The sequence below is a fragment of the Saimiri boliviensis genome, chromosome 12 (assembly GCF_048565385.1).
Source record: "Saimiri boliviensis isolate mSaiBol1 chromosome 12, mSaiBol1.pri, whole genome shotgun sequence".
Taxonomy (NCBI): domain Eukaryota; kingdom Metazoa; phylum Chordata; class Mammalia; order Primates; family Cebidae; genus Saimiri; species Saimiri boliviensis.
Window position 1 is genome coordinate 48,708,788 of NC_133460.1, and position 26,522 is coordinate 48,735,309.

The following is a 26,522-nucleotide window of genomic DNA, read 5'->3' on the forward strand; positions in this document are numbered from 1 at the left end:
ACAAATGAAAAGGACAGGAGAGGTTAAAAAGATGTCTGGAAATATGATACAGAAGTCAATTGTATTTCAGCAATAATAAAAATATGTACATATTTTAAAATACATTTTATTTTAGAATAATTTTAGGTTTACAGGAGAGCTGCAAAGACAGTGTATATGTGTGTTTTTGTGTATATATATATGTACATATATGAATGTTTATTTTAAAGACATCATTTACAGTAATAACAAAAAACTGTAAAGTACTTCACAATGAATCCAATAAAAGATACACAAGACACATATATAGAAAATTGAAATTTGAGAGACATTAGGAAGGATGTGTAAGCATCCAGGGGCAGCTGACAGACCCAGCGAGTGGGGGATTCTCCCGAGCCTCATGAGCCCTGGATGGTAGCAGCCATTCTCCACCTGTTCAGAGGCCACACGGGTTTACCTCTCCACTTCTCTTCATGGTGCTGGCCTGCCATAATGGAGCCTGGTGCAGTTTTTCCTATTACTACCTGGCATGTCTTAGGGAGGAGAACCCTTGTCAGGCTCTTCTCAGGCACAGTCTTCATCTCATGCCACACACACGGTTAAGTGGGACTCTCCCTTTCCAGCACCTTCAAGCCTCAGTGCTTTACACTGCCTGGTGTGGTCCTTAATGCATCAATATTGGCCTCTAACTTCACAGGAATAAGGAAGGTCTGCACAATGCCAAAGAAATCCTGACCCGCCTGGGAGTGGAGCCGTCTGATGATGACTGTGTTTCGGTCCAACACGTGTGCACCATTGTCTCGTTTCGCTCGGCCAACCTGGTGGCTGCCACGCTGGGCGCCATCTTAAACCGCCTGCGTGATAACAAGGGCACACCTAGGCTTCGGACCACGGTTGGTGTCGACGGCTCTCTTTACAAGACGCACCCACAGTGAGTCTGCCCTTTGCCATCATTGGCACTCTGTACCCATTGTGGGTAGGGACCTTCTCCAGAGATCAGACTTTTGTACCTAGTGAATGTTTTTTGGAAGACAAGACAATGCTGGTCGGGGGCTTTGGCTCATGTCTGTAATCCCAGCACTTTAAGAAGCTCAGGAGGCCGGGCGCAGTGGCTCAAGCCTGTAATCCCAGCACTTTAGGAGGCCAAGGTGGGCAGATCATGAGGTCAAGAGATCGAGACCATCCCGGCCAACATGGTGAAACCCTGTCTCTACTAAAAATACAAAAAAAATTAGCTGGATGTGGTGGCGTGTGCCTGTAGTCCCAGCTACCTGGGAGGCTGAGGCATGAGGACTGCTTGAATCTGGGAGGTGGAGGTTGCAGTGAGCCAAGATCGTGTTGCTGCACTCCAGCCTGGTACCTGACGACAGAGCAAGACTCTGTCTCAAAAAAAAAAAAAAAAGTGGCTCAGGAAAGAGGCTTGAGCACAGGAGTTTGAGACCAGCCTGGGTAACATAGTGAGACCTCATCTCTATAAAAAATTAAAAAGAAAGAAAGAAAGAAAGAACATGCCTAGTTCTGGGCAGTAAGGTCAGCGTTGCCCCCTTGGGAAGTATCACCCTTAGCTGATTCTTGCTGATGTTGCTTCTGTGCTGTTGTTACCTCACCCTTTCAAAAGTCGAGATGGAGATTTCTGGAGCTGCCAGCCCTGCTGGGTGGAATATGTCTGTCTCTCATCCTCATTTCATCAGGAGGACCTTGGGTCATAGGTGCGGCACCTACATTCTTGTTTCAGAAGCTCCTGTTAAAATCTTCTAAGCCCTTATACTTTACTTTTTAAAATGGGCAACTTGTTGGTGCTTGGCCTCTGAGAGTCAGAGTGGCAGGAGCTGTAAGTTGTGCCAGTTGGCGAGGAGGGGCTTTGTTCCCCACGCCGCCTTCTGGTCTGTCAGTGGCCCCAGCCAGTCCTCATGCCATCTCACCTTAGTTTCAGGGGCCTCATTGTCCTGTGACAACATGGGTTGTACTTTTTTTTTAAGATGGAGTTTTACTCTTTTTTTTTTTTTTTTTTTTTTTTTGAGACGGAGTTTCACTCTTGTTACCCAGGCTGGAGTGCAATGGCACAATCTCGGCTCACCGCAACCTCCGCCTCCTGGGTTCAGGCAATTCTCCTGCCTCAGCCTCCTGAGTAGCTGGGATTACAGGCACGCGCCACCATGCCCAGCTAATTTTTTGTATTTTTAGTAGAGTCGGGGTTTCACCACGTTGACCAGGATGGTCTCGATCTCTTGACCTCGTGATTCACCCGCCTTGGCCTCCCAAAGTGCTGGGATTACAGGTTTGAGCCACCGTGCCCGGCTAAGATGGAGTTTCACTCTTGTTGCCCAGGCTGGAGTGCAGTGGTGCGATCTCAGCTCACTGCCATCTCCCACTTCCACATTCAAGCAATTCTCCTCCGTCAGCCTCCCGAGTGGCTGGGATTACAGGCATGCACTACCATGCCCAGATAATTTTGTGATTTTAGTAGAGATGGTGTTTCTCCATTTTGGTCAGGCTGGTCTTGAACTCCTGACCTCAGGTGATCCACCTGCCTTGACCTCCCAAAGTGCTGGGATTACAGGTGTGAGCCACCATGCCCGGCTAAAATAATTCTGAAGTATTTGTAAAATTCTTAATAATGAAATTATTTTATTAGTCATTTCTTTCTTTTTTCTTCGTAATTTCTTGGCTAATTTTTTGGTCAAGAAAGCTTAGGGATTTGCAGTATCACATTAGAAATTTTTTTAGATTGTGGTAAAATACACATAACATAAAGCATATCATTTTAACCATTGTTTTTTTTTTGGAGACAAGGTCTTGCGCTGTTGCCCAGGCTGGAGTGGAGTAGAGTGATGTGCCCTCAGCTCACTGCAACCTCAGCCTCCCAGGTTCAAGCAATTCTCCTGCCTCCACCTCCCTAGTAGGTGGGATTACAGGTGCATGCCAGTACACCTGGCTAATTTTTGTATTATTATTATTATTTTTTTAGTAGTGATGAGGTTCCACCATGTTGGCCAGGCTGGTCTTGAACCCTTGACCTCAAGTGATCCGCCTGCCTCAGCCTTCCAAAGTGCTGGCTCAGACATAAGCCACTGTGCCCGCCCGGCCCATCTTAACCATTAAGTGTACGTTTCAGTGGCATTAAGTACATTCGTATTGTTGTGCAGTCACCCCTACGAGCCCAGAACTCTTTTCATCACAGTTTAAAAAATAACTTTGAGCCGGACGCGGTGGCTCACGCCTGTAATCCCAGCACTTTGGGAGGCCGAGGCGGGTGGATTATGAGGTCAAGAGATTGAGACCATCCTGGTCAACTTGGTGAAACCCCGTCTCTACTAAAAATACAAAAATTAGCTGGGCATGGTGGCGCGTGCCTGTAATCCCAGCTACTCAGGAGGCTGAGGCAGGAGAATTGCCTGAACCCAGGAGGCGGAGGTTGCGGTGAGCCGAGATCGCGCCATTGCACTCCAGCCTGGGTAACAAGAGCGAAACTCCGTCTCAAAAAAAAAAAAAAAAGAATAATAAATAACTAAATAAATAACTTTGATGAAATGTTTCTTATTTCACAAGTAATATTTACTCAGTATAGAAACTTTAGCTAGTTCAAAAAGTGATGAAAATATCCCACCCCTTGGAGTTGACTGCTGTTAATGTTTTGGGGAAACCATTTTGTTGGCCTTTCCTCCACACAGCAGAGCACAGGCTCTGAGGAAGTTCTGTCTCACGCCTGTCCCAAAGCTCTCTTCTAGCCACTAAGTAACCTGCAGACTTTTATGTGGTGAGGGAAAGAGACAAGTGAAAATAAAAAGCAAGAGTGATTATTTATTGAACCCTTTCTCAGCACGTTACTAATCTGAGTATTTTAATGAGCTCGGTTAGTCCCTCCCATGTCACTGCCACCCAGATACTGAGACCCTCATTTACTCCAGGGTCAGTTGCTCAAGGTACCTGAGTTGGAGCCAGGGGGAGCTTGCCCTTGTTTTCCTGTCTTTTTTTTTGGGGGGGGAGACAGAGTCTCTCTCTGTTGCCCAGGCTGAAATGCAGTGGCTCAATCTTGGCTCACTGTAACCTCCGCCTCCCGGGTTCAAGCGATTTTCCTGCCTCAGCCTCCCAAGTAGCTGGAATTACAGGCATATGCCACCATGCCCAGCTAATTTTTGTATTCTTAGTAGAAACTCCTGAACTCAGGTGATCTGCCCGCATCGGCCTCCCAAAGTACTGGGATTACAGGCATGAGCCGTCACACCTGGCCCCATCTGACTTTTGAACAGCGTACTTTTGAACCACTGTGCTGTATTATCTTCTTGTCATGGTGGAGGGCAAAAATCTTTTAGACCTGAATTTTTCTTTTTTTTTTTTTTTTTTTTTGAGTTGGAGTCTCGCTCTGTCACCCAAGCTGGAGTGCAGTGGCATGATCTCGGCTTATTGCAGCCTCCGCCTCCTGGGTTCAAGCAATTCTGCCTCAGCCTCCTGAGTTAGCTGGGATTACAGGCGCGTGCCACCACACCCGGCTAATTTTTGTATTTTTTTTTTTTTTTTTTAATTTTTGTATTTTTAGTGGAGATGGGGTTTCACCTTGTTGGCCAGGCTAGTCTTGAACATCTGACCTTGATCCATCCGTCTTGTCTTCCCAAAGTGCTGGGATTACGGGTGTGAGCCACCACACCTGGCCTAGACCTGGAATTTTTTGTATGTGATACTCATGTGATAATGAGAATCTTCTCTTTTTATGAGTGATTATGAACGATTTCATTTTTCCTTTTTACCTCTCTGCATTTGCTAACTTTTCTACAGTTCGCACTATTTGTGTAATGTGTAATGTGGATGTGTATTTGTGTAATGAAAAAAGCAAGTGTACAAAGTGGAATTAGGCTGGGCACAGTGGCTCATGCCTGTAATCCCAGCACTTGGGAAGTTGAGGCAGGTGGATTGCTTGAACCCAGAAGTTTGAGGCTAGCCTGGGCTGCATGGCAAAACCCTGTCTCTACTAAAAATATAAAAAAATTAGCTGGGCGTGGACATGCACACCTGTGGCCTCAGCTGCTCAAGAGGCTGAGGTGAGAGTGTCACCTGAACCTGGGAGGCTGAGGCAGCAATGAGCTCCTGTCCCAAAGCTCTCTTCTAGCCACTGAGAAACCTCCAGACTTTTATGTGGCGAGGGAAAGAGACAAGTGACAATAAAAAACAAGAGTGATTATTTATTGAACCCTTTCTCAGCACCCGTTACTAATCTGAGCATTTTAACGAGCTCAGTTAGTTCAAGCGATTTTCCTGCCTCAGCCTCCCGAGTAGCTGGAATCACAGGCATATGCCACCATGCCCAGCTAATTTTTTTTATTTTTAGTGGAGACGGGGCACTGTACTCAGCCTGGGCGACAGAGCAAGACCCTGTCTCAGAAACATAAAATAAAATTTAAAAAAATAATTAAAGAGTGGAGCAAGAAAGGGTGGCCAGAGGTCCCCAGTAGATGCTCAGTCCAGCTGTTGCGGCATGCCCCCCCCCCGCCCAGGTATTCCCGGCGTTTCCACAAGACTCTGAGGCGCTTGGTGCCGGACTCCGATGTGCGCTTCCTCCTCTCGGAGAGTGGCAGCGGCAAGGGGGCCGCCATGGTGACGGCGGTGGCCTACCGCTTGGCTGAGCAGCACCGGCAGATAGAGGAGACCCTGGCTCATTTCCACCTCACGAAGGACATGCTGCTGGAGGTGAAGAAGAGGATGCGGGCCGAGATGGAGCTGGGCCTGCGGAAGCAGACGCACAACAATGCCGTGGTCAAGATGCTGCCCTCCTTCGTCCGGAGCACCCCGGATGGGACCGGTGAGGGCCTGCAGGGGGCTGACAAGCGTGTCCTGCTTCTGCCAGGGACTGAGCCACAGCGAGGGAGGTTGGATTCAAAGTGGATGCCTTTGCACTGGTGATGCATGATTTTGTAAGAGCTAGAAACTCCCTCGGGTCTCTGTTTTCCATTTTTATTAACTGATTTGTCGTATGTGTGACTCAGGGAGGTTAAATGCTCCTGGTCAGGCCTCCCTGGCAAGTGCTGTTTATCTCTAAAACCAGCTCTGCTCACGATAGTGCTCTTACTGGGCAGGGTGGTGCTTGCCTTCCATCCCAGCCACTCAAGAAGCTGAGGTGGGAAGATTGTTTGAGCCCAGGAGTTCAAGATCAGTGTGAGCAACATAGCAAGACCCTGTCTCAAATGAATGAATGAATGAATGAATGAATGAAAAAGAAGTTTTCTTAAAAGCTGGGCAAATGCCACAGTACTGATTAGGTTCTCCCACAGCCACGGTGAGCCAACAGAAGGAGAAACACTCAGTGTACCCTTCTTAAATTTGATAAGAGTATGCATGAGGCATTCAGGGCCTGGGGAGTGTCGCATTCAGGGAAACTGGAGAACAGAACCCAACCCTTTATGCTAACCTTGGTAGTTTTCACTGGAGCTGAGCATTATGAGGAATCTGAAGAGCTTTTCAGGTGGGTCCTTGGAGTAATGAATGTTTGTGACAGGAATGTGTCCTATGTGTAAGTTACTTAATACTGCATCATAAGCCACCCTCATACTTAGTGGCTTGAAACAACCACCCTTGATTATTGTTCACACATCTATGGGTCAGTTGCATGGTTCTGTTCATCAGGGCCAGGCTTGGCTGACCTCTGCCGGCCTCATTCCTGCATCTGCAGCCAGCTGGTGGGTCAGCTGGGAGGCGGATCTCAGACACCCTTTCCCATATGTCCAGCAGTTGGCTGTCAGCTGGGGTGCAGGGGCACCTGGCCCTGTGTCTCATCTTCCAGTGGGCCACCTGGCTGTTTAAGTGCTAGCAGCAAGGGTTACAAGGGAGAGGGGAAGACCTCAAAGCCTTCTGCAGGCCCAGGCTGGGGGTAGGCTCAGCTTTGATTCTGCCATACTCTGTTGGCTTAAGCAATCCTAGGGCTGGGCCAGATCACAGGGGAGGAGAAACTGACTCCATCTTTTGGTGGGAGGAGCTGCAGTCACATTGCAAAGGATTTTGCACATTTAGGGAAGGGAACGGTGCGGCTGTTTTTGCAAATACCCCACACCCTGACATAGATACTAATTTTTTTTTTTTTGAGACAGAGTTTCGCTCTTGTTACCCAGGCTGGAGTGCAATGGCGCGATCTCGGCTCACCGCAAACTCCGCCTCCTGGGTTCAGGCAATTCTCCTGCCTTAGCCTCCTGAGTAGCTGGGATTACAGGCACGCACAACCATGCCCAGCTAATTTTTGTATTTTTAGTAGAGACGGGGTTTCACCTTGTTGACCAGGATGGTCTCGATCTCTTGACCTCGTGATCTATCCGCCTCGGCCTCCCAAAGTGCTGGGATTACAGGCTTGAGCCACCGCGCCCGGCTCATAGATACTAATTTTTGTAGGAGGTTTCATTGTTGCAGCCCTGGTGAAGTCTGTGTATTGTAGCAGGTGATCTACTCACGTGCTTCCCTCCCAGTGTGGCTGGAAGTCTGTGGTGGTCAGGGATGTAGTGCCGCTCTTCCTCTAAATCTGTGCCGTGCACTAAAGGGAGGAGCTGCAGCTTCTCCACTGCGTTTGCTATGGCGGTTCTCCCCTTGAAAGTCTGGAGTCTGAGGGTTACTGGCTTCCAAGAGGCACTTGGCTTTTCCTGTTCCTGACATCCTTTACGTTTTTGACTGCAACAGAGCATGGCGACTTCTTGGCCTTGGATCTTGGAGGAACTAATTTCCGTGTGCTGCTGGTGAAAATCCGTAGTGGGAAAAAGAGAACAGTGGAAATGCACAACAAGATCTACGCCATTCCTATTGAAATCATGCAGGGCACTGGGGAAGAGGTGAGATTACAGAATCACAGTGCGTGTGTGCCACACGACCAGTGGCACTGGCAGTCACCTGATGACCAAAATCTTCCCACAGCCATGCATTTGTGTAATTGCATGCATGCATGTGTGTGTGTGTGTGTGTGTGTGTACACACTTGGTCCATGTCCACTGATAAAACCACAGAGAGCATGGGTGATCCTTTCTTTTTTCCTGCAGCTGTTTGATCACATTGTCACCTGCATCTCTGACTTCCTGGACTACATGGGGATCAAAGGCCCCAGGATGCCCCTGGGCTTCACGTTCTCATTTCCCTGCCAGCAGACGAGTCTGGATGCGGTGAGTGTCTGTCCTCAGGGCTGAGTCGTCAGGCAGCACTGAGTCCCCTGTGGCCCGGGTGGGCTGGCCCTTGAGGCTTCTCCAGCCTCAGTGTCATTCCTAGATGACAGTCACAGTCACAGTGGGTTGAGCCAGGCTTTCTTTCACAGCCTACGGGACATCCTGAGACTTCTCTCTCTTCTTTTCTTTTTGAAAGTAGTCACCTTTCCTGGGAAGTCTTCTGATCCTCCAGGCAAAAAAGAACCTCATCTTCTTCTGTGCCCTCTTTTCCTTTGATGGTTGCCTTGCTTATAACACTTCTTACACAGTTAGTTATTAGTGACAGTGTCTTGTTTCTGCTAGTGGTATTCCATGAGCGAGGACCTGTATCTCTGCACACCCTAGCACAGGGTCCAGTCAGACAAGATAATAAATGTTTGTTCAATATATGGGATGAATCAGGGCCCAGGATCACAGCTTGAGCACCTGCTGACTGCTGAGTGCTGAGCTCAGAGCTGAAGGTTACAGCCCCTGTCCTCTGGGAGCCCACAGTCTAGTTGGGGAGCTGAGTCCTTAACACCAGTGGCTCCAGCTCCATGCAGTCAGGGTTGGGGAGTGGATTCCGGGCAGAAGGAACTGATGGTGCAGAGTCACGGAGGCAAGAGCCAGCCAGTTATGTTGGAATAGCTGCAGGTAGCTCTGGGTGTCACAGGTGGAGAAGTGACCCGGCAGGAGTCCTGGAGGTAGATTTTAGGCCAGGGTTTCAGGCTTAATGAGCAGCCCTAGGAGAGCTAGGTAGGGCCACCTGCCTCTTTAAACCAGTTATTCCAGTCACATCACTGGCGTGGGACTTTTTTCTTCTGAAACCTTTTTAGATCTCAGCAGTTAAATCTATGAAAACTTGAGGGTTGTTTTTTTGTTTGTTTGTTTTTAAAGCACTTCTCTTACACCTTCACCTTGGATTCATCATAGTGAGCACACACCCAGGGTACTTTTTTCCCCAGCAAGTGCTGTAACTTCAATCCCGTGAAACCTAAAGTGTACTTTAGGTAGTCACAGTGTTGCTAAACTCTTGGGATCCTTTAGTAATAGCATCAGCAGACTCTTCGGTACAGCAGGTTATGCCTGTGGCAGCACCAGAATCAGGATCTGGGCTCTTGTCCAGGAAAGCCGTCTGCTGAGTGAACTTAAGACATTGCTATTTACCTGATGTGCCTCGTTTTCTTCATCTGTGAAGTGGGATCATTTCAGACCCCTGTGAGGATGGTCAGGAGGGTCTATTCATATTTTATTGGTTTGTCCTCATATGTTTGAACTCTGTCTCTGATGTTGTAAGCCCTCAGCAGTTGTTGGCTCAGGAGGGAGGGTTGGAATTTTGTATTCTCCCCTTCTAGGTTAATTACACAGGACTCTCCTGGTGCTTTTTATGTTTCAGGGAATCTTGATCACGTGGACAAAGGGTTTTAAGGCAACAGACTGTGTGGGGCACGATGTAGTCACCTTATTAAGGGATGCGATAAAAAGGAGAGAGGTAACTATTAAAAGAATGTTTTTCAAAACCTTTACTGTTTTTGAAGGTTCTAAAAGTTGTATTTGCCTGTTGTAAAGAATTCAGGTTGGGCGCTGTGGCTTACACCTGTAATCCCAGCACTTTGGGAGGCTGAGGTGGGCGGATTACGAAGTCAGGAGTTCGAGACCATTCTGGTCAATATGGCGAAACCCCATCTCAACTAAAAATACAAAAATAAGCTGGGCATGGTGGCGCATGCCTGAAGTCCCAGCTACTTGGGAGGCTGAGGCAGAAGAATCAGTTGAACCTGAGAGGTGGAGATTGCAGTGGGCCGAGATCACACCACTGCACTCCAGCCTGGGCAACAGAGCAAGACTCCGTCTCAAAAAAAGAAAAAAAAAGAATTCAAACGATACAGAAGCAGGTGACCTGGCCAAGAAAAACTCCCTACGGTATTTCCTCACTCCACTGCTCACAATAAAACACGGGCTCATATGTTTGTGTTGTTAAAGGATGATTTTTTTTTTTTTTTTTAAGAAAGGTAAATCATGACTCTCATGCAAATTGAAAGAGAAGTAGCCCCTGACATGTGGGCACAGCCTGGCACTCTCAGTTAGGCCTTGGTGTTCTCCTGTGGAACACAAACAATTTCACAGAGTCCACAAACAATTGCAGAGCGCAAACATCAGACACAGCCACTCCATCTGGGACTATGATGGAGTTAGACAAGAATAAGACCAGTCTGTAGGCCGGGCGCGGTGGCTCACGCCTATAATCCCAGCACTTTGGGAGGCCGAGGCGGGTGGATCACGAGGTCAAGAGATCGAGACCATCTTGGTCAACAAGGTGAAACCCCGTCCCTACTAAAAATACAAAAATTAGCTGGGCGTGGTGGTGCATGCCTGTAGTCCCAGCTACTCAGGAGGCTGAGGCAGGAGAATTGCTTGAACCCAGGAGGCGGAGGTTGCAGTGAGCCGAGATCGTGCCATTCACTCCAGCCTGGGTAACAACAGCGAAACTCCATCACCCAAAAAAAAAAAAAAAAAAGAATAAGACCAGTCTGTAAGCGTAGAATTGCCCTGGCTCCTGACAATATCCAATCCAGAGCAAAGCCCTACTTCTTTAAACCTTCCCCCAAACCGTAACACAGACACTGATCCAAATTTAAAAAAAAATTTTTTTAATTTTTAGAATTTTCAAGTGTGTTTTTTTTTTTTTTTTTTTTTTTTTGAGACACGATCTTACTCTGTTACCCAGGCTGGTGTGCAGTGATGCCATCTTGGCTCACTGCAACCTCTACCTTCCAGGCTCAAGCAGTCCTCCTGTTTCAGCCTCCCTAGTAGCTGGGACTACAGGTGTGTGTGTACACCGGCTAATTTTTTGTATTGTTGGTAGAGATGGTGTTTTGTTATGTTGCCCAGGCTGGTCTCTAATTCCTGGGCTCAAGCAATCTGCTCACCTTGGCTTCCCAAAGTGTTGAGGTTTTTAAATAGAGGTGGGGTCTTGCTATGTTACCCTGGCTGGGCTTGAACTCCTGAACTCAAGTGATCCTCCCACCTCACCCTCCCAAAGTGTTGGGATCCCTTCTTAGTATGGGCCACCACACCCAGCCACTTTCTGAGATGCCTCCTGGGGTGTGTTCTCCAGTTTTGCGATGAGTCAGTCAAGTCCAGCTTTGTTCGATTATAGGTGTGTTTCTGGTGGTCTTTGGCTGGAGAACGTTGAAAAAATATAAAATGAAAAATTCCAAAGATTTCAATTAACTTATTAATTAATGAGGGAGTCAGTAAGAGACTGTTTTCAATTTTTTTCTTTTGACTTTTTTTCAAACCCCATTGCACTGAGCAAAGTAAGAAATTTAAAAAACAAAACAAAACAAAAACAGTTCAAATGACAGTCTAAAGAGCAGATACCTAGGCAGTCAGGGAAGCTGAATGAGTGTCTGAAAGAGGGCTGATTTGTCTGCTGTCTTTTATTTTTTTATTTTTTTATTTTTTGAGACGGAGTTTCGCTCTTGTTACCCAGGCTGGAGTGCAATGGCACGATCTCGGCTCACCACAACCTCCGCCTCCTGGGTTCAAGCAATTCTCCTGCCTTAGCCTCCTGAGTAGCTGGGATTACAGGCACGCGCCACCATGCCCAGCTAATATTTTGTATTTTTAGTAGAGACGGGGTTTCACCATGTTGACCAGGATGGTCTCGATCTCTCGACCTCGTGATCCGCCCGCCTCGGCCTCCCAAAGTGCTGGGATTACAGGCTTGAGCCACCGTGCCCGGCCGTCTGCTGTCTTTTATAGTTAAATTAAAAAAAAAAGAAAGGGCTGAGTTGCACCGGGAAGTGTGTGCTAGACAATGTACGATATTGCATTGAAAAGATAGCTGCAGGTTGGGTGCAGTGGCTCACACCTGTAATCTCAGCACTTTAGGAAGCCAAGGCAGGAGGATCGCTTGAACCCAGGAGTTGGAGACCAGCCTGGGCAACATAGTGAGACCCCATCTCTACAAGAAATTAAAAAAAAAAAAATTAGCCAGTCATAGTGGTGCATACCTGTGGTCCCACCTACTTGGGAGGCTGAGGTGGGAGGATTACTTGAGCTCAGGAGGTTGAGTCTGCAGTGAGCCATGGTTGGAGTAGTGCACTCTAGAGTGGGTGACAGAGCAAGACTCTTATCTCTTAAATAAGAAAGGATGGCCAGGCGCGGTGGCTTAAGCCTGTAATCCCAGCACTTTGGGAGGCCGAGGCAGGTGGATCACGAGGTCAAGAGATCGAGACCATCCTGGTCAACATGGTGAAACCTCGTCTCTACTAAAAATACAAAAAATTAGCTGGGCATGGTGGCATGTGCCTGTAATCCCAGCTACTCAAGACGCTGAGGCAGGAGAATTGCCTGAACCCAGGAGGCGGAGGTTGTGGTGAGCCGAGATCACACCATTGCACTCCAGCCTGGGTAACAAGAGCGAAACTCCATCTCAAAAAAAAAAAAAGAAAGGATACCTGCTGATCTATTTTTGCCTGTTTCACAACTATTAGTGTTAATTTTTCTAGCTTGCTTTCCATGCATACACACACACACACGCTCTCTCTTTCTCTCTCTCTCTCCCCCCCCCAAAAAAAATACCAAATATGCAACATTACAACTTGCTTTTTTGATTTATTATGAAACAGATATCCTTTCTCATCATTGCATTTAGACCAGCCTCATTCTTTTTCCTGGCTGTGCAGGATTCCAGCATGTACCTGAACTGAGGTTTATATAGCCCATTTGACCTACATTTGGATTGTTTTCCTCTTTCGGACTATTGAAGATCACACAGTAAATATCCTTGTATGTGTGCCTTTGTGCACCCACATGACTATTTCTCAAGGACAGATTGCGAACAATGGATTTGATATTTTCCATTTTGCCCTCTGAAAGGCCACAATGCTTTAAACTCCAAGGGAGGAAGCTATTTGGCCACTGCCCCTTGTCTTTCCTATTCTATGATTCCCTCTAATAGTATCATCCATAAATGGGTAGAATATTTTCCCTTCCTTAGATCTCATATTTCAGATACATCTTTAATAGCAGGGGTTTAGTCCATGAAGGAATCTTCATTACCTTTTTGTAGACTGGTAGGAAAACCATCTTAGATGATGACCAGTGGCTCTCTGACTGCAGTGCAGCAGAGAGAACCAGCAGCATTCAAGCCAGGCATAGTGATCCTGTTCCTAAAGCTGTGTCCCTTTCTTTGCAAAGGAATTTGACCTGGATGTGGTGGCTGTAGTCAATGACACGGTGGGCACCATGATGACCTGTGCTTATGAGGAGCCCACCTGTGAGGTCGGACTCATTGTTGGTGAGTGTCTTGGAAGGTCTCTCTCCTGGTGAAGGGAGGGCTGGGGTTTTCCTGTTTGTGGGGCCTTGGCCCAGAAGCTCTGTCCTCTGTATGGGGTAGTCTTACCTGTCAGTATTGTTCCATGACCACCTTCAGAGTTCAGGGCTGGACAGAGCGGGAGGGGGGTCCCCTTCCCTAATGTACATTGCTTGTGATCCGACAGTCAAGAACTGAACTCTCCAGGAATGAGGCCCTAAAAGGCTCACGTGGCTTGAGTGGGAACAGGCACCTGGAGTAAGCCTGGCGAGCATGGCAGCTCTCTGGGCCTTGTATGGAGGGGCTCTGGGCAGGTATTGCAGAGGGGTGGGGTGGGGGGAGTCTGAGGCTGGAAAGGAAGTAGAGAGCAGCTCCTGTGCTGACTCTGCTTAGAGCATAGAAAGGGGCAGGGTAGTCTTGGGCACCATGTTGCCTTCAGCAGCCGCTGTTTGTGCATGGTCCCGGCCACCGAAGGGGATTGCAGAAGGTTGTCTCTGCAGCTTGTTGCCTTGCAATCCAAACACTTGAGGGGTCTGGGCCTCGAACACATAATTCCTGAAGCATATTGATTTGGGCTATGAGGAAACCATTTGTCCTGCTGATCCTGCTCCTGGTGTCAGGGGATGCTGGGAAAGACCCGAGTCTCTTGACCAACATCTGCAGACTCTACCTGGCCAGTGAGCAGTGACACCCTTGCTACTGGATCAGTCGCTGAGTGTCTAGAGCTTGAGAAGATGCCCCAGCACTGGCTTCAGGTGCCAGGGAGACCTTTTCATTCATTGTTAAGCCACTTTATGCTTCTGTTGAAACTAAAAAAAAAAACTAGGGAGCAGCTCCTGGTGAAAGGTTGTTGGGGCCTGGCTTTCTCCACCCAGCCCTTCCATTCTTTCTGTGAATGGGCTTAGGTATGAAATGCCAAGTTAGAATGACACAGCACGTCTCCTCTTCCTGCAGGCCCCACCTTTCCTCCTGGGGAGGTCAGGCCCGCCCATCTCCTGGCACAGCCTCCAGCGACATTCATAGCTACTTCTTTCCTCCATCAGTTGATCTCTTTGCTCAGGACTCCCATAGGCAGGATGTATGGTTTCCATGTTTTGGCTTTGTATGCATCTCCCACCCCCATCATCTTCCATTTCTCTCAGTTTTAACCTTGGGTGAAAAGGGAGCTGAGAAAACAAAGAACAAAAAGTGTCCAGATGCTTGAACTCTACTTCATTTTCTTCAAAGTTTTTGAACTCTACTTCATTTTCTTCAAAGGGACTGAAAACCGCCAAAGCCCTGTTGTTCTGGTCAGGGGGTGTGTCTCGTGTCCTCCTGACGAAAGTTCACCTACATCCCACCCTGGACAGGTGGACGGTGTTCCCAGGCACATCATTAGCATCTCCTGGGAGCTTGTTAGAGACGCAGATGCTCAGGTCCCTCCCAGGCCTCCTGAATCTGGCTCTGCTTCTTAGGGTGCCCGGGTGATCCAGGTGCATATCAAAGTATGTGTATGAAGCACTCCTCCTTGGTTAGTTGGTTAGTTTTTAAATTTCCAGTGTATTCAGTGAGACAGGTTCAATGACCACAAGCTTGGATATCATGGCAATTAAAACTACTGTGAAAGTTGCAGGATGCTTGCCTTCAGTTTCTTAGCACCTCAGTGCAAACAGTCTGTGGTCCTTCTATTTTAATTTTATTTTTATTTTTGAGACAGAGTTTTGCTCTTGCTTTCTAGGCTGGAGTGCAATGGTGTGATCTCAGTTCATTACAACCTCCGTCTCCTGGGTTCAAGCGATTCTCCTGCCTCAGCCGCCTGAGTAGCCAGGATTACAGGCATGTGCCACCACACCAGGCTAATTTTGTATTTTTGGTAGAGATGGGGTTTCTTCATGTTGGTCAGGCTGGTCTCAAACTCCCGACCTTAGGTGATCTGCCCGCCTTGGCCTCCCAAAGTGCTAGGATTGCAGGCGTGAGCCACCGTGCCCGGTGGTCCTTCTATTTTGAGTGACTCTGCTCTAGAGAGTTCAGGAAAGGAAGTCAGAGATCCCTGAGCCCCTGGAAAGCATATGCCAGGTTGCATGTGTGCAGTGTGTGGGTACACCCAGAGAAAGGTGCCTTTTTCATAGAAGAATCCTCTGATCTTCAGAAGTCTGATACAAATAGGATGAAAAACCATTGCTTTCGAAAGGCCCCCTTGAAATGCAGAAGTAACTGTGGACTTCATTCGAAGACATGTAGGAAAGTTTATTGAGCAGGCATAGTCCATGTGTGTGGTGTGTGGGTACACCCAGAGAAAGGTGCCTTTTTCACAGAAGAATCCTCTGATCTTCAGAAGTCTGATACAAATAGGATGAAAAACCATTGCTTTCGAAAGGCCCCCTTGAAATGCAGAAGTAACTGTGGACTTCATTCGAAGACAAGTTGGAAAGTTTATTGAGCAGGCATAGTCCATGACCAACCATCCTTGTCAAGAAAAGATAAATGGGGCTGGTGTGGTGTCTCATGCTTCTAATCTCAGCACTTTGGGAGGTTGAGGCAAGAAGGGTAGCTTGAGCCCAGGAGTTTGAGATAAACCTGGGCAACATGGCAAAATCCTATCTCTACTAAAAATTTTAAAAAATTAACTGGGCATGGTAGTGATGCCTGTAGTCCCAGCTACTTGGAAGGCTGAGGTGGGAAAATTATTTGAGCCCTGGATGTGGAGGTTGTAGTGAGCTGAGATTGTACCACTGTACTCCAGCCTGGGTGACAGTGCCAGACCCTGTCCTGAGGAAAAGAAAAAGAAAATAAGTGAATATCCATGGTATAGTAGAAGACAATCCCCTAATGTTTTATCCACATACATGTAGGCACGTGTAACTTGAGTAGGCATGTGTGCATGTTTTTGTGTGTATATGTATATATTTTTTTCTGGTCTGAATGTTGCCTAAACTTCCACCATTGAAGCTTCATCCCTTTGCTATATATAAGGCCATCTTCTAATAAAATGAACATAATCCTACCTGGACAGGTAAACACATAGGCTCTTGGTCAAAGGTCAGCTAAGCAGATACTCTCTGGGTGATGTGGTTCAAACTCTCGGTTTACATTTCAGAAATTTCCTGGAAATCACTGGGAAAGCAAAACTGTTAACTTTGTTCATCATAAAAAAAAAAAGTGCCCCCTGTCTGTAGAACCTCAGGCCCCAGACCCCAGACCCAGTTGCATGACCCCCAAATGCAAGACCACTGCTCCTCATTGGCCCCTCGTGTGTTCCAGGGACCGGCAGCAATGCCTGCTACATGGAGGAGATGAAGAACGTGGAGATGGTGGACGGGGACCAGGGGCAGATGTGCATCAACATGGAGTGGGGGGCCTTTGGGGACAACGGGTGTCTGGATGATATCAGGACAAATTATGACAGACTGGTGGACGAATATTCCCTAAATGCCGGGAAACAAAGGTAACCCCGCTCGGCGGAGAGGACACCCACAGTCGGGGTGGGGACAATACTTGACTGCATTTCTTGCAGTGGAATATGTTTCTAGGAGGAGAGAGCTGAACACAGGCTTCAAGACTGGGCCCCCTGGCTCAGTCCTGACCTTGGTGGCTTTTTTGTCTACAGACAGCAGAGAACGAGGGAGGATAGACCCCCTGTGTGGTGCATGGTGGCTTAGGGTTGATGCCTGTCTGGGGGCCGCCTGGAGGATTCTGGCCTTCCAGTCCTCTTGCTGTGTTTCTTACCCATCAGAGTAACAAGCGGGTGGGGTGACGGTGGCTGGGCGGTGGGTTACTGAAGCAGAGGCCCTGGCCTAGTCGTCCTTCCCTCCGTGAGCCTCCTGCACCACCTAGTGGCCACGTGGAGCTTTGCAGCTCAGGTCTCATGTCTGAAATCGCAGTGTCTACCATACTCCAAAATGAGACAAATGACCCTTTGTCTCAAGCCCCCAGGAATCAGGCCATCCTCTGCCACAGCCAGGACAAGTTGGTCCAGGTTGTCTCTCCAGGAGCAGAAAGAAGGGCTGGAGTAGCACCCAACATGAATTATTTCCTAGGAATTAGTCCCCCTCAAGGTTTTTGCCTTTTCTGAATACCACCTATGCTGTTATTTACTTAGCGTTTTTCTTTAAATCACCTTATAGTCTTTTTATTTTTTTTGAGATGGAGTTTTGCTCTTGTTGCCCAGGCCGGAGTGCGATGGCATGATCTTAGCTCACAGCAACCTCTGCCTCCCAGTTTCAAACGATTTGCCTGCCTCAGCCTCCTGAGTAGCTGTGATTACAGGCATGCGCCACCACGCCTGGCTGATTTTGTATTTTTAGTAGAGACAGGGTTTCTCCATGTTGATCAGGCTGGTCTCGAACTCCCAACCTCAGAATATTCACCCGCCTCGGCCTCCCAAAGTGCTGGGATGATAGGCGTGAGCCACCATGCCTGGCACTAGTCTTTACTGACATTTAATGAAGATGGAAAAAGAGGGAGAACCAGCCGGGTGCGGTGGCTCAAGCCTGTAATCCCAGCACTTTGGGAGGCTGAGGCGGGTGGATCACGAGGTCGAGAGATCAAGACCATCCTGGTCAACATGGTGAAACCCCGTCTCTACTAAAGATACAAAAAATTAGCTGGGCATGGTGGCACGTGCCTGTAATCCCAGCTACTCAGGAGGCTGAGGCAGGAGAATTGCCTGAGCCCAGGAGGCGGAGGTTGCGGTGAGCCGAGATCGCGCCATTGCACTCCAGCCTGGGTAACAAGGGCGAAACTCCATCTCAAAAAAAAAAAAAAAAAAAAGAGGGAGAACCAGTATTACCATAAACAGTAACAGTAAAATGAGTATAGTGAAGAACTATGTGACTCATGTCTAGCTAGATGCTTCGTCTATCAAAAGCTCTGAACTAAAACCCCCTTTGGGCTGGGTGCTGTGGGTCATCAAACTGATCCTAGCACTTTGGGAGGCCGAGGCAGGCAGATTGCTTGAATTCAGGAGTTTGAGACCACCCTGGGCAACATAGCGAGACCCCATCTCTACTACAAATTACTAACAATAATAACAATAACAGTAAGGCCCCTTGGTTAAAAAGGGGGGATCAGCAAGTGTTGGAAGGGGTTAAAGACATGTCAGCACCAAGCTGGGGTGGTCTGAGTGGGATGAGAAGGACTGGATGGAACTTGGTAGTGGCGCCCACCCTCTGTGATTCCATGCCGTTTCATGTTCTTCCATGGACCACGTGAAATTGGAGGAATCCTGGAGGATCTGAATTCCAGGGGACTCATCTCAGCTTTGGGACACTGGGCTTGCACATGTGCCATGGAAGTAAATAAATCCTCTGTTATTTCTTGAGATCCTTGAGCATGGAGAGGGCAGGAAATTCAAAGTCCCAACAACAGGTTGACCTCCAGTGTGTTGTGGCCACTGAATTCTCCTTCCTGTGTGGCCCCGTCACTCTGCTGTGGGCTTGACCAGTAGTCTAACCTTCAGAAAAATCTAGGAACTTTCCTTTTTCTGTCTTCTTGTTCCTTTAAGACCTAGCCCAGTCATTTGCTTATTCTGCAGATATTTTGGGGGCACTTTACTGAGGGCCCAGTGCTACGCTGTGCTGTGCCCTGGGGACTCAGAGCTGAACAAGACACACATGACCTATCCTCCTGGGACTGTCCCTGCAGCAGTGGTTGTGGAGCAGTGGGCTCATGTGTGTTGTGAAGGAGGAGAATGGGGAGGTGTGTGGGAAGCTGAAACAGGCAGGTAGAACCCAGGATGGAGGAGGAGGACAGGCTCTCAGGGAAGTGGCTTTGGGGCGAGAGCTGGAGGTTGGCTGAGGAGGGAGATCAGTCTAGCGGGTAGGCATGAATGCCGGTGGTTCTGTTTCTGATGTGAGAGAGTGGAGGACTCCCTGGTCCTTCCTGGTGCTCCCACTCTGCCTCTGCAGCAGCACAGGCTGCAGGGCACATGGCTGTTGGTGATGTACTTGAGGGGCAGTAAGAGATGCAGAGTGACCATGAGACCAAGGGCTGACAGTCCTCCTGGCCACTTCCCATAGACACCCTAGGCCCCTCCTCCTGTCTCAGGTTCGAGAAGATGATCAGTGGCATGTACCTGGGTGAAATCGTCCGCAACATCTTGATCGACTTCACCAAGAAGGGATTCCTTTTCCGAGGGCAGATCTCTGAGCCGCTGAAGACCCGGGGCATCTTTGAGACCAAGTTCCTCTCTCAGATCGAGAGGTGAGTGGGCAGTGCCTTCCCTGCCAGCACCCACCCTTCAGAGGTCACCTGGTCAGTGGATTGTGATGGGGTGGTAGGGACCCTAGGGGGCATTTTGGCCATTTGTGAGGTTTTTTTTCTCCTCTGGAATAGCAGACCCGGGGCATTTGCATAGTGAAATCATATAATTTTATTATAAATTACTTTTCCTTTGATCTGTCCTTTATGTTGGGGCATTATATTGATTTATGTGAAATGATGTGTGTAAGAAAGCTACATGGATTCCATTTCAGATGGTAAAGGTGCATTACACATGCTTATATTGGGGGAGCATAGGGCCCACCCTGGATTTATCTGAAGGGCAGCCTGGGGTCCAGTGCCAGCCACCCAGGAGCTAAAGTCCTTTGGCAAGTTGTTCCTCCTTTCTACTTTTCTCCTTGCCTCTGCTGTCTTCCAAGGCACGCTGTGTGAGGAGGAGGAGGAAACATGGTCAGAAAAACAAAAGCACTGTACAAATACCGTCTTCTTAGAATGATCATAGTAACCTCACGCAGGCTCTGTGTGAGTGACCTAGCAGGCCGGGTGTGGTGGCTCATGCCTGTAATCCCAGCACTTTAGGAGGCCGAGGCGGGTTGATCACTTGAGCTCAGGTGTTCAAGACCAGCCCAGGCCACGTGGCAAGACTTCATTTCTACAAAAAGAACAAAAAGTGGCTGGGTGTGGTGGTATATTCCTGTGGTCCCAGCTATTCAGGAGGCTGAGATGGGAGGATGGCTTGAGCCCAGGAGGTGGAGGTTGCAGTGAGCTGAGATGGCACCACTGCACTCCAGCCTGGGCGACAGAGACTGACCCTGTTGCAAAAAAAAAAAAAAAAGAAAGAAAGAAAGAAAGAAAAATATTAAATCTTAAACAAACAAACAAAAAAATCCTAACAAGCCTATATATTGCTTACCCAGGCAAAATATTTTTTAAGTGTTCAATTCAGTGGCATTAAGTACATTCACATAGTTGTGCAGCCACCACCGCCATCCATTTCCAGAACGCTTTTCTTATTTGTTTTTTTAAAGATGGGGTTTCACCATGTTGGCCAGGCTGGTCTCGAACTCCTGACCTCAAGTGATCCACCCACCCCAGCCTCCCAAAATGCTGGGATGACAGGCGTGAGCCACCATACCCAGCTCTTTTCATCTTCTCAACTGAAACTCTGTATGCAGCAAACACTAGCTCCTCATTCTTCCCTCCCCCCACCCCTGGCAACCAACATTCTACTCTCTGTCTCTCTGAATTTGACAACTCTGGATACTTTATGTAAATAGGATCATACAGCATTTGTCCTTTGTGACTGGCTTAATTCACTTGCATAATGTCTTCCAGGTTCCCCCGTATTGTGGCACGTGTCACAATAACCTATTGTTAAGGCTGAGTGATACTCCACTGCACGCACACACTGCATTTTGTTTATCCACTCGTCCCTCCATGGACACTTGACTTGCTACCACTTTTTGGATATTGTGGCAAATGCTGCTGTGAACACGGGTGACCAGTATCTCCTTGAGTCCCTTCTTTCAGTTTTTGTGTGTGTATACGCACCCCAAGTGGAATTGCGGGATCATATGGTAATTCCCTGTTTAATTTTTTGAGGAACCACCATATTGTTTTCCACAGTGGCTGTAACATTTTACATCTCCCCCAGCAGCCCTTGAAAGCTCTAGTTTCTCCACATCCTCACCAACACTCGTTATTTTCTGGGTTGAGAATAGCCATCCTAATGGGGGTGAAGTGGTAGCGAACGTCTTTTTAAGCATAATAGCAAAGAAAGAAATCATAAAGAAATACTGCCAAATATAGCTACATAGCATCTGTAAGTTTAAAAAAAAAAATAGTAAACTTAAAAGGCAACGGTAAACTGAGGAAGACATTTGTACCGCGTATGACAAGATGCCTGGCAGGGCATGGTGGGCTTTGGCAGGTCTGCCATAGACCTGCTCTTTTCCACCGGCTGTGTGCTTTGAGTGAGATACTCCGTTTCTCCCAGGCTCAGTGTCCTTACCTTTAAAATGTGAATAGTCACACCTGCACTGGTTGGTTGAGGAGTAAGGTAATGTATGTGAAACACATGTTATGTGGTCAGTCCTCCGAGCAGCGTGGTTGGTCTTCACTGTTTCCATACCAGTCATCATCATCTCTTTCCATTTAATATAAACCAAACAAACATCCCGGGAGAAGAGTCTTGCGACATAAGAAGTTTATATGAGTTTATATGAGACATAAGAGCTTATATGGTCAAAGAACAAATGAAAAAAAAAATCATCCTCACTAATAGGGAAGAATATAAATTAAACCACAGTGTTGTGATGCCATCTTATAAAACTGTCAAAAGTTGTAAAAAAATGGTCTTTTCCATTGAGTATAAGTGTGGCGAAATCCTCTGCTGAGGAGAGAGTAAATTGGTGCAATTTTCTGAAAGGCATCTGGCAATGTATAGCAAAAGCTCTTTCACCCAGAAATTTATCCTAAGGAAAAAAATGAGAATTGCACACAAAGGTTTATAAACAAACTTCATCAAAACGTTTCTTTATAATGGCAGAAAATTACAGTTAACTTGAATTTCTCCAAACTGGCTAAAGAAAGCATGGTATGTCCCTAGTATGGAATACTGTGGCAGCTGTTTGCAGTCCTGTCTGCAGATAAGGCTGTGGGAAATTGCCTAATTGGGAAATGGGAAAAGGAAGAAAATCACATCTTGATGTCAAGCCCATTTTGCATATCGTGAGAAACATACCAGCTAGGAAAAGTAAACGGGAAGGAAATATATATTAAAATGTGAATAGCATTTTCCTAGATATTGACACAGTGGTTTCAATATTTCAATTTTTATTTTGCTAGATTTGCCAGATTCTCCACAATTTAACATGGAATGCTTGCCCTTGACTCTATTTGTGGCTGGGTACAGTGACTGGGGGCCTGTCCTTTGGAGGCGGTCCCCAGGCTGCTCTTGTGGGTCCCGCTTCAGCCAGCCCTCCGGCTTTTGTCCCCCACAGTGACCGATTAGCGCTGCTCCAGGTCCGGGCCATCCTCCAGCAGCTGGGTCTGAATAGCACCTGCGATGACAGTATCCTCGTCAAGACGGTGTGCGGGGTGGTGTCCAGGAGGGCCGCGCAGCTATGTGGCGCGGGCATGGCTGCGGTGGTGGATAAGATCCGCGAGAACAGAGGACTGGACCGTCTGAACGTGACTGTGGGAGTGGACGGGACGCTCTACAAGCTTCATCCGCAGTGAGTGGGGCTTCCAGTTGGGATGCACAGAGCTTACTGGGATCCCTTTGGGTTACGGGATATCAGGGTGTGGTTCACACTGGGGAAATTCCCTGCCAGAGTCCAGCCAGCTGGAAGGCTGTGCGTTCAGGAACTGGGGATTATCTGGGACAAGGTAATGAACAGTTTGTAGGGTTTGACTGGGATCCTTAGGGAGACAGAGAAGTGGCTTCACTTCCCCACCTCACACCAGTGACATGATGTGACCCTCACTCCACTCCTCCTGGGCCCCCTTAGGTGGGGGCTTGGTAGTGGGAGAGGAGGTGAGGGTAAGGGTGGGCATGGGCTCACTCATAAGCCTGGTGAGCTGTGGTCAGGCCAGAGGCTATGTGGGTGAGTGGGGAGATGGTGTTAAGAAAGGGGAGGAGCTGGTGCAGTGGCTCACACCTTAATCCCACATTTTGGGGAGGCCTAGGTGGGAGGGCTGCTTGAGTCCAGAAGTTTGAGACCAGCCTGGGCAGCAAAGTAGGACATTCTCTCTACAAAAAGTTTTTGAAAATTAGCCAGGCGTGGTGGTGCACTCCTGTAGTCCCAGCTACTTGGGAGGCTGGGGGTGGGAGGTAGAGGTCGCTTGAGCCTCTACCTCCCAGCCTCAAGGAGGATTGCTTGAGCCTGGGAGGTAGAGGTTGTAGTGAGCCCAGATCACACCACTGTACTCCAGCCTGTGCAACAGAGTGAGACCCTATCTCAAAAAATAAAATAAGAAAGGAGGAGAGCCACTGCCTTGTTCAGCTGCTGAATCAGTTCGCTAAGGTTGGAAGGGCGGGAGTGGTGTCGGCCCTGGGCTTCCTGGCAGGGAGGGGTAGGGAGTGGCCTCTCTCTGGTCATGCGTCTGACCCCCCCATGCCAGAAAAGGACACGTTGACTCCACTTGCTTTGTGATTGTGATCCGCATGTCTCAAAGCTTGGCTCTTAGGAATAGGGTGACCATATTACTTATTTATTGTCTACACTAGGGTACTCTTGCCAGTCAAGACTGCTAGTAATGATTACTCTGGGACTGTAGGCAAACTAAGACTGTCCCAGATAAACAAGGCCATAATGTCACCCTAATTAAAAGCAACCTCACCTGACTCAGTGTAGACATGACCTGCTTACCTCGTGGCCACGGCTTGGGATGGAACCATCTGTCTTGCTCCATCCTCACCTCTGTCTCTTCACCTTAACAGCTGTCCTTGCCGTCAGCTGAGGGCAGCACACAAGCCTGGTTTAGAGCTAGGCTTTGGAGCCACATGCTCTTGGATTTAACCCTGGCACCGACACTTAGAATCTACGTGCAATTGCTTACTCCCTGCAAAATCTCATCTTCCTCATGGGATGGCAGCCTCTGGCAGGACTAGAAATTAGATCTATAAAGTAAGAGGCACCTAGTAGGTCCTCAAACTTCTTGGCTTAAGTGATCCTCCCGCCTTGGCTTCCCATAGTGCTGGGATTCCAGGCATGAGCCACCGCACTCAGCCCACCTGATAGGTCCCCCACCAAGAGCAGTGATTACTTTTGAGAGCCCCTCGCCCCAAGCATCTTGTCTTTGGGGGCCAGGCTGTTAACGGTGGGGGTCTGGGGGGGAGTCTCAGGGCTGCAGCTGGGGTGGCTGATATTCATTCCTGCATAGCCTCCTGATCGGATCCAGTGCTTGGCCGGCTTGGACCTGCCTCCGTGATCCATGCTGGCCCCTAACATCCTCCTTGGCTTTCAGGTCCTCTTGGAGCCTCAGGCTCCGATGTGGGGTGTGTGCGAGTGTGATTCATGTCCTAGCCCTCATAAGCCATACAGAGCAGTTGTCTTTGGGTTCTCGTTGGGCCTCCCTGCTGAAAATTCTGACAGCGGGATTGACCGTAGGCCCACTGTCCTCCCAGCCGTTCTCAATTGGCCGAAGCTGCTTCTAAGCAGCCTCCCTCCCAACCGTGTTCATGCCCCTTATTGTCGGATTCAGAGTCTCTTTGACTTAATGCTTATGCCCCGATAAAACCCTTCACAAAGTTAGAGAATCCTAAGTGGAATCATCACCAGTCGGGGGGGGGTCTGTGTTTGCTTTGGTGTTTCCGGGTGAGCCCCGCGTCCCTCATCTTCCTCCAACTACCCTCTTCTCTTTTCTCGTCCTTTTTAGCTTCTCCAGAATCATGCACCAGACGGTGAAGGAACTGTCACCAAAATGTAACGTGTCCTTCCTCCTATCTGAGGATGGCAGCGGCAAGGGTGCTGCCCTCATCACGGCCGTGGGCGTGCGGTTGCGCACAGAGGCAAGCAGCTAAGAGCCCGGGACCCCCACCTGCTGCCCCTCCAGCACTTCTCTCTTCGAGCGGCAACCCCTACCCTCCCAGCGAGTCGTGCTGGGAGACGCTGGCACCGTGGCCCCCTAGCGTGGGGAGGAAAGCAAATTCCAACTAATGGTGTATATTGTAGGGTACAGAATAGAGGGTGTGCTGTTGATAATATTTCTCACCCGGATCCCCCCTCACCTGCCCTGCCACTCTGCATGGTTTGACTTCGACCTGGTCCCCCACATGTGAAGTATACTGGCATCCATTTCTAATGTATGCATTCATCCAACGGAGTTATTTATTGGCTGGAGATAGAAAGTCGCACCACCTGACAGGCCTTCTGGGCCTCCGAAGTCCATCCTTGGGGTTCCCCATCCCCGTGTGAAATGTATTATCACCAGCAGACACTGCCAGGCCTCCCTCCCGGGGGCACTGCCTGAAGGCGAGTGTGGGCATAGCATTAGCCGCTTCCTCCCCTCCTGGCACCCACTGCGGCCTGGCGTCCCATTGTGGTGTGTCAATGCCACAAAATTGTGTGTCTGTGGAACCAGTCCTAGCTACGTGTGACAGTCTTGCATTCTGTTTGTCTCGTGGGGGGAGGTGACAGTCCTGCGGGAATGTGTTTTGTCTCCATTTGGGTAAAAGGAACCAACCAACGAACAATACCATCACTGGAATTTCCCACCGCTTGTGAGCCATGTCGTATGACCTAGTAAACTTTGTACTGATTCAAAGACCTGAGTGATGCTTACTGGCTGGGGACGGGGCAACGGGCTGGGGGGCGTGAGGTTTCTTACGATGTGTCAAAGACCAAACACGGGAGTTTTATGGCCTTCTGCGTGGAGGAGGTGTTTTTTTTGTTTTGTTTTTTTTTTTTTGAGACAGATTCTTGCTGTGCCATCTAGGCTGGAGTGCAGTGGTACAATCTCAGCTCACTGCAACCTCCACTTCCAGGGTTCAAGCAATTCTCCTGCCTCACCCTCCCTGGTAGCTGGGATTACAGGCGCCCGTCACCACGCCCAGCTAATTTTTGTGTTTTTAGTAGAGATGGGGTTTCACCAGGCTGGTCTTGGTGGCCAGGCTGGTCTTGAACTCTTGATCTTGTGATCTGCCTGCCTTGGACTCCCAAAGTGCTGGGATTACAGGCGAGAGCCACTGCACCCAACCAGAGTTTTTTTTTGTTTTTGTTTTTGTTTTGAGACGGAGTCTTGCCTTGTCATCCAGGCTGGAGTGCAGTGGCACAACCTCAGCCTACGGCAACCTCTATCTCCTGGGTTCAAGCGATTCTCCTGCGTCAGCCTCCTGAGTAGTTGAGACTACAGGTGCTCGCCTCCACGCCCAG

The 26,522-nt window shown here is 48.5% G+C and overlaps 1 protein-coding gene across 2 annotated transcripts in view; it reads left to right on the plus strand.

Moving 5' to 3' along the window:
* Positions 1 to 25,914, plus strand: part of HK1 (hexokinase 1) — an 87,027-nt gene extending 61,113 nt beyond the window's left edge. For both annotated transcript variants that reach the window (XM_074382345.1, XM_003928651.4), the window contains exons 9-18: positions 677 to 910; positions 5,469 to 5,773; positions 7,633 to 7,781; positions 7,986 to 8,105; positions 9,520 to 9,615; positions 13,332 to 13,431; positions 16,687 to 16,870; positions 19,471 to 19,626; positions 22,647 to 22,880; positions 25,027 to 25,914. In XM_074382345.1, the coding sequence (XP_074238446.1) occupies positions 677 to 910; positions 5,469 to 5,773; positions 7,633 to 7,781; positions 7,986 to 8,105; positions 9,520 to 9,615; positions 13,332 to 13,431; positions 16,687 to 16,870; positions 19,471 to 19,626; positions 22,647 to 22,880; positions 25,027 to 25,171 (1,723 nt within the window). In that variant the 3' untranslated portion in view covers positions 25,172 to 25,914. The remainder of the gene's footprint in view (positions 1 to 676; positions 911 to 5,468; positions 5,774 to 7,632; positions 7,782 to 7,985; positions 8,106 to 9,519; positions 9,616 to 13,331; positions 13,432 to 16,686; positions 16,871 to 19,470; positions 19,627 to 22,646; positions 22,881 to 25,026) is intronic.
* Positions 25,915 to 26,522: the final 608 nt, after the last annotated feature.